Source organism: Toxotes jaculatrix, chromosome 10, assembly GCF_017976425.1.
Source record: "Toxotes jaculatrix isolate fToxJac2 chromosome 10, fToxJac2.pri, whole genome shotgun sequence".
Classification (NCBI taxonomy): Eukaryota; Metazoa; Chordata; class Actinopteri; family Toxotidae; genus Toxotes; species Toxotes jaculatrix.
In genome coordinates this window covers 2552332-2559829 of record NC_054403.1, presented here as the reverse complement: position 1 = coordinate 2559829, position 7498 = coordinate 2552332, and the positions used below count along the sequence as shown (strand labels likewise).

At 43.5% G+C, this 7498-nt stretch overlaps 1 protein-coding gene across 1 annotated transcript; it reads left to right on the top strand.

The window, feature by feature from the left end:
* Positions 1-211: 211 nt before the first annotated feature.
* nkx1.2lb (NK1 transcription factor related 2-like,b) lies at positions 212-6777 on the top strand. The gene is made up of 3 exons (XM_041048723.1): positions 212-526; positions 2351-2573; positions 5936-6777. Exons 1-3 carry the CDS (start codon positions 212-214, stop codon positions 6673-6675), a joined length of 1278 nt encoding a protein of 425 aa, XP_040904657.1. The 3' UTR covers positions 6676-6777.
* Positions 6778-7498: the final 721 nt, after the last annotated feature.

Below are 7498 nucleotides of genomic sequence, written 5' to 3'. Positions count from 1 at the left end.
TCTTATGGAAAACTTTAACGGGCAGAAGACATCACCTCAGACTGGATGCTGACCGGCCTGTGGTGTGTGAAGGTATTATTTTGACATGAGTATCACACAGTCCCTGTAAAACGCTTTGGCCGGAACCTTTTTTTTTTTTTTTTTTCTCATTTGACACCGCTCCTGCTATTTAACCCGGATTCTCAATTTATGGGAAAGGGAGAGTAAAGTGATGAACCGGGACAGAGCGGTGCCGGGGCCCGGAGCGGACGGGGTCCAGACCGTGATAAGCCGGGACAGAGTCGTAGCAGGGCCCGTGGCGGACGCCGTCCAGCCCGTGATGAGCCGGGACAGAGCGCTACCAGCGTCCGACGGGGACGGGATCCAGACCGTGGTGGGCCCGGACAGCGGAGACATGCTGGACGGAGTTGCAGCCGGAGAGAAGCGGCTCTTCTCTAACGCGGTATCCGGAGTCAGAGATGCTCAGGCCGTGGAGAATCACTCGGAACCCCCGCCGACGAACCCGGTGTTAGCCCCGCCACAGCAGGTAGATGCATGGGATGCAAAGTTGGTGGATTTTGTGTGGAGACAGTGCGAAGCTGTAGACAGCAGACAGTAACAGGACAGGCTACTTTACACAGGCAGAGAGTAGGAGAAGGCTACAGACAAACAGAGCCAGCGGGATGAGAAGACATAGAAAAGACGGGACAAGTCCAAACCTAATGAAAAGTCCCAGAAAACTACGAACCGAAGCGTGAGCAGGGTGAAGTAGGGTGAAATGTCTCTCTGCCTCAGAAACAGGAGAGGGATTTACAGAGGGACAGTGATGTTTAGGACGTGTTTTCTTATAGGTGATGGTGATGTTTGTTGTAGTTTGGTCTTGTCCTGTAAAACGTGTCCCGGCCCCCCTGTGTCCGGGTCCAGCATATGAGGCCTTCGCACAGAAACACGACTGAACAGGCGCTTTGCTTCGGTGCAGCGCTGACAAAACAATTCAAATAAGTTTAGAAATGGGATCAGATGCGCGCCACAGCAGCACAGAGGGAACATCTGTGATCTATAAAATAACCTCTCTGATTCTGACCAGATCGAATCGATTAATCAAAAAAAGCCAAAACAAAAAAAAAAAATTAAAAATCAGAATAATGTCATTTAATCTGAACTGCAGCAGATAAATGATAAAAATCTTCCCTTTTCCTTCTAATTGAACATTTCTCAGCTTAACGAAACATCCATGAAGTGTTATTTTCAAATAGTTAGAAATTAAAAAAAAAAAAAAAACTAGGATTATTAGTTGATATTTATTTCCGGGAAACAGAATCATTTTCAGTGGCGCGGATTATTACCCGGGGTTTATTCTGAAGTCTTCCGGGTCCTAAATAAATGATGGTTTCTCTTAATCACAGCTCTGATCAGGCTGTTGTGTGTGACTACTCTTATCACCGGATGTTAATAGGCCGCGTGTTCCTATACCCCGCGTGCTCCCTCGGATTATTTAAGGAGAGAATTGTAAAAATTCTGAACGTGGCATTATTGCTGTAGACACGCCGCAGACTGGCCTCATTAATAAATGAATGATCCTAATCACTGAACCACCGCGCCACCTTTCTGACTTCACATCAATCTCAAAGAAATAAATTCAGGGCATGTTCACAGCGTTCAGGCTCTCGCTGATGACGGAGGTGAGTTTTGGGGGATTTCGTGAAATCATAAATTAGTATTTTCATAAAACACAAAACTCCAAAAAAAAAAATGAATAAGTAAAAAAAAAAAATAAGTAAATAAACAAAAACGGTCGGTGTTAGTTTTACAGTTCATAATTTTTAAAAACTTCCTGTTTGTCTCTGCTCAGCTTTTTCTTCCAACACTTCGACCTGTGTGAATTAACGTGGAGTTGGCTGCAGGAAATCTGTCTGATGAGTGACGTGTGTTGATTTGTGTTGCTTCTCGGAGTGTTGTGCTTTATAAACACACTTTACCGTCCGTGTCACTGGCTCTGATGTTTGCTCTTCACATAGTGAATGTTTCAGCACTTTAACACCAGTTCTCACACTTACAGAGAGCATTTCCCCACTGAAATTGGAACCTATTTATTACACATTTTCTATGATTTTTTTTATTATGCACTAATAATAACAATAATAATAATATGCAACAAATTATTATTATTATTATTATTATTATTATTATTATTATTATTATTATTATTATTATTATTATTACATGTTAATAGAAATAATGGTAGCAAATATTTCTAAAGATTGATAATGAATAAAAATGTAAAGTAGTTTTAAAAACACGTGAAACAGAGGGTCGGCAGCTGATTTTCAAATGCACAGCCACTGATGAATTGCGGTGTGTTATTTGTCAGGGCCCCACCGGGCACCGGACCACCTCTTTCTCCGTGCTGGACATCCTGGACCCCAACAAGTTCACGAGCAACCGGCGACACCAGCATCAGCAGCACGCGGGCCTCCGGGGTGAGCGCGAGCCGAGCGCGTACGGAGCGGAGAACCGGAGAGGAGGATCGGTGGAGCGCGAGCCCAGCTTAGAGCCCAGCAAAGGCTGCTACGGTGCGGAGGAATACCAGAGCAGTAAGTCTGAGTTTGTACGGAATGAACCTTTAAATCCAGACTCCGTGTGTGTGTTGGATCAGAGGACAGATGTAGGCATCATTCTTTTCTCTAATTTTAAATGTGTGTATTTTTATTTATTTATTTGTGTTATTTGTTTATTTATTTTGTGTCACTGAGGTGTGTTCAAATATTCTTTCCACTATTCGTGAACGTCCGCGTTTCTCCGTGAAAACCAGGGCTCAGATCACGGAACGATCCGTTCCTGTGTGGATGTGTCTATTTACAGGGGTGATTTCGGAGGCGTCTAATTCGCGGGTCATTGGCGTGTCACGCAGAAAAGGTGTGTGTGTGTGTGTGTGTGTGTGTTCAGTGAATGTGGTGGGGAGCGCGTGAGAGAGGCCGACACACACCGGTGATTGGTGGAGGAGCGAGGCTGAGCGTGAGCGGCCCCCGCGCTGCTGACAGGGCCGCATCAGGAGCTGAGAGGAAGGCCGAGCGTTAGAGCTCCGCCTTTCACCGAAGCTCAGTGTGTGTGTGTGTGTGTGTGTGTGTGTGTGTGTGTGATCGTTGTTATTGATTGGTGAATATCTGTTTCAAGCAGTCTGTATTCTGCCGCGCGGGCATGTGTGTGTGTGTGTGTGTGTGTGTGTGTGTGTGTGAGAGAGAGAGAGAGAGAGAGAGAGAGAGAGAGAGCCTCCATTCCAACCCATTAGCTGTAATCAGCTCCGTTTCCTCGGTTTGATCGGGCTCCGGTGGACACACTGTCTCTGATGTTCTCCGGTTTCACCTTCTTCTCTTCGCTTCTCTTCTCTTTTTTCTTCTTCGTTTTTCATTTTATTTTATTATTATCATTATTATTTTATTATTTACTTTCTTTGTTTTAAACCTGTAGATTTAATTCCGCTTAATTCTCTGGACGTTTGCTGAAAAATATTAGTTTATGTCTGAAACATTTTAACAGAAGAATCGGGCTCATTTATCACAGACAGGAGCTGAAAGCTGCCACGCTTCAGTCTGGCCTCTAAAAAAACAAACAAAAAAACAAATAAAACCGTAGAGAGAAAAATAAAGTGCTTTACATTTAGAGAAATCAGAAGCAAATGTGTATTTTAATCCACAAGATTCTTCCCGATCGCTGTCCCAAAATAAAAGCCTGAAGCTTCCTGTTTGATCTGAGCTGTAAAATAAGACCATGTCATTATTAGGATTTTTAAATGTTCAGGTTGTTTTGGTTTTTATTTTGTTAAGATGAATAAATAAATGCGTGTCATATAGAAGCTGAATATGTAAAGCTTTTTAAATTCAAAACGAATTTTAATGCTGCGGCAGAATAAATACTCTCCTCAGCACCAACAGCTAATTCAAAAATTCAAAATAATAATAATAATAATAATAATAAAAGCAGGAATAAATAAATAAAAAATAAAAATAATAATAACATGGAGCGCAGTGTTCAAATGTTAGGTGTTTTGGTTGTGTGTGTGTGTTTGTTTCTGAAGGACTGGGCCTTAATGAGAAGCTCGTGAAAAACCCAAATTAAATGAGCTCAGCTCATCAAAATGTTTCCCTCTTCAAACTCTAAACTGTTCCTGTAACTGTCAGGTTCAGATGTCAGAAACAGAATCAGCTGATAAATGAAAGCGTCTCAGGTGTTTTCAGCTGGTGAAGGTGTTTCTGTTTTTCTGTTTCCTCTCTGTCTGAATTGTTGGCCAACGAAACCACAAACACACAATTTCTGACTCAATGTAGCCACATGAATCAGCAACCCCCCCACCCCAAACCATGTGACACAAGTTCACAATGGATCTTTAAGGCAGAGCGGGTGAAAGTTTGGTGCAATTAAATTAATTATTATTAATTAAGACATTTAATAGGGAATATATTTTTATTATAATTTGTAAATGTTCTTTTTTTTTTTAAGATGCACTTAAAAAAAAAACCTCAGATTTCTCCTGGGCCCCTCTGGGACCTGGAAGCCCATGTAATAGCAGATTTGGCTGGGAATAGTTTGGTTTCTAAAATCCTAAAGCACAATATTAATGAAAAAGGTTGTTAAGGTGTCTCCTGCAGTTTCACTCATTATTACCATATTTTCATTCTGATATTTTATCAGCTATATTTTCACAGTTGGTATTATTCTTACACGTTGTTAAAATAAATATGATTTTTTTTTAAAATAGCAGAAACTAACTGACATCTGTCAAACCAGGAGCAGGTGGAGGCACAAAACACAAAGTGCTCACAGCTCCTTTTTTTGGGTTTGTGGATTACTGGATACTGGTCCTGATCCTCAGAGCAGAGGGACCTGGCCTCCTGCTAAATGGTGAGGGAGGGCCAATTTGAAATGTGGTACAGATTCTCAATGAAATGATGTAATTAGACATATTAGGAGAGTGTTTCTGGCAGTGTGTGAGATTGTTGTTCACGTTTCCAAATTTCCAAATATATATTTGGTGCAGATTTCTTATGTTATTTTATAGTTTTGTTTTTTTATATTTAATTTGTAATTTTTTTTTTATTTAGTGACCGTAGTTTCTGGTGTACATTTTCCATTATATATTTTACCAAACATATTTTACTGTATATATTTTCCCTATATATATTTTCCAGTATATGTTTTCTAGTATATGTTTTACTGTATATATTTTACAGTATCTCGCACAGTAGGGCAGAGGCACCAACCGATTCCCACCTGGTGGCTTTCAGGACCTTGAAGGAAAATGTGTAGCAAATGAACATGTGGAAATTGAATTAATTAGACTTTTCCTCTGTAATATAAACCACTAAAGCATAATATAAACTAAAATGATCAAGGATTTAAGTTTAAAATTAAGAATTTGAACCTGATCCTGTCTTTCATACAGGCCGTGTTTCAACATTTGGATTTAATGCTTTTACTGTTTCGGGCCTTTTTATGTTCACATGGTGAATATTTCTAAATATATTTGCCTTAAAATCTAAAATCACAAACAAACAGACGCAGTAATCTGAGGCAGGATAGTACCTACATGATATGCACAAAAATCAACAGAATGTGAACAGAGAGTGGGGTCAGAGTAGAGTCATCCAGTCTTTACAAAGCGACCGAGGTTTTTCCACGTCGAGACTCAGAGGCTGAGCGTCAGTCATTTCCAGTACTTTGTTCAGTAGTTTAGTTGAGGCTGACATGTAGCAGCATGTAGTGGTCATTAGAGGAACTGCAGCTGGGCCACACTGGCTTCAGTACCACCCCCCCCCACCCATAGCCACCCCTCCTCTCCCACAACACCCCACCCAACAGCTGAGGCGTATTTACATCCAAACGTCCTCCATGCAGTTTAATTCCGATCGTGTAAACGACTGGAATCTGACATTGTCTTTGTCGTGTGTGTTATTTCCAGAGGACGGCTTTGTATACAGAAGCCCAGATGAGGATGACTACCACAGATCCGGGACCCCAGACTCAGAGGCTCCAGATGGCCCCTACAGCAGTGAGGAGAGCAGCTCAGCCCTGCCCAGTAATGGAGAGAGAGATCTGGGTCAGCACAGCCACCAGGACCCCTCCAGAGACACCAAGAGCCCAGGAGGAGGTTCCACGGGCCAGATCACCAACGCCCAGACCAACGGGGGCCAGGGGGCCAAGCCCAAGAGGAAGCGCTCTGGCTCAGACTCCAAGTCAGGGAAGCCACGTAGAGCCCGGACTGCCTTCACCTACGAGCAGCTGGTGGCTCTGGAGAACAAGTTCAAGTCCACGCGTTACCTGTCAGTGTGCGAGCGGCTCAACCTGGCCCTGTCGCTCTCCCTCACTGAGACCCAGGTCAAGATCTGGTTCCAGAACCGTCGGACCAAGTGGAAGAAACAGAACCCGGGTGCCGATACCTCTGCCCCCACCGGCGCAGGAGGAGCAGGAGGCACGGGGGGCGCAGGGGGAGGAGGAGGCCTGGGGAGCCTCAGCCCTCTCAGCCCGTCCCCCCCGGTCAGCGGGCACCTGGCCATGCATGCTGGCTACGCCGGCCACCATCACCCCCCCACCGGCAGCCTGGTCCAGCTGCCTTTCCTCACCGCCAGCCACGTCCTGTCCCCCTTCATGCTGGGGACTCAGAGCTATGCGGCCCCTGCCTTCTACAGCACACACCTGTAGACACACACACACACACACCTCAAAGACACTCTGAGCCCAGAGAGAGACTGAAGTGTGCCGGTGTGTGTGGATGAACTGCAGCACAGCTCTGCTCTTCTTTTTACTACCAACATTTGAAGGCTTTAATTTGAATGGATTATTTTGATAGAATCTGTATATCTACCAGAACCTGTACATAGATCTATGTCCCCGCTCCCTGTTCTGAATGCTGTTTTAAACTACGCAATAGGCAAATAGCTGATTTCTTTGTTTTTGGGGGGGAAAAAAAAAAAAAAAAAAAAGTCTGTATGAATACTGAATGTTTATTTATGACTTAAGGAATGGCTTGATCTATTGTCAGTACCGTGTAACTCCAGCTGTGATTGTTTTCATTTGGACTTGTTTCTGTTATTTATTGAATTTGTTGACAGTTTCCAGAAAAAAATCCTTGGATGTATTCAGTCCTCAGCTCAACATGATATTGTCTTTGATATTAAAAATAATGACAATTAAACACTGAAAACCAGCCCAGTGAACTCATTTCAATGATAAGAGTCTCCCACTGAGGTGTTTCCCTTAAAACGAATAAACTCTGGTGGCACCGGGCCCTTCGACTCCGGCGGGCCCCTTGCCCCCCCCCCCCCCCCCTCGTTACCGAAAGTGGACGGATATTAAAGAGTTGGAGACTCTCGGTTGTGCTGGATTTGGTTCAGCTCAGTTGGATTTAGGTTTGGATTCAATTCAAATAAAATTCTAGTGACTGATGGCGGCTGGCAGCAGTAGTGATGCTCACACAGAGCATGAATGGTCAGCACAAATGAAAATCACAGAGCCTTCCTCGTCC

Coding starts and splice junctions, on each gene's coding strand:
- nkx1.2lb (XM_041048723.1), top strand. CDS start 212: ATGAACCGGGACAGAGCGGTGCCGGGGCCCGGAGCGGACGGGGTCCAG. Junction 527..2,350: donor TGTTAGCCCCGCCACAGCAG/GTAGATGCATGG, acceptor GTTATTTGTCAG/GGCCCCACCGGGCACCGGAC. Junction 2,574..5,935: donor TGCGGAGGAATACCAGAGCA/GTAAGTCTGAGT, acceptor TGTTATTTCCAG/AGGACGGCTTTGTATACAGA.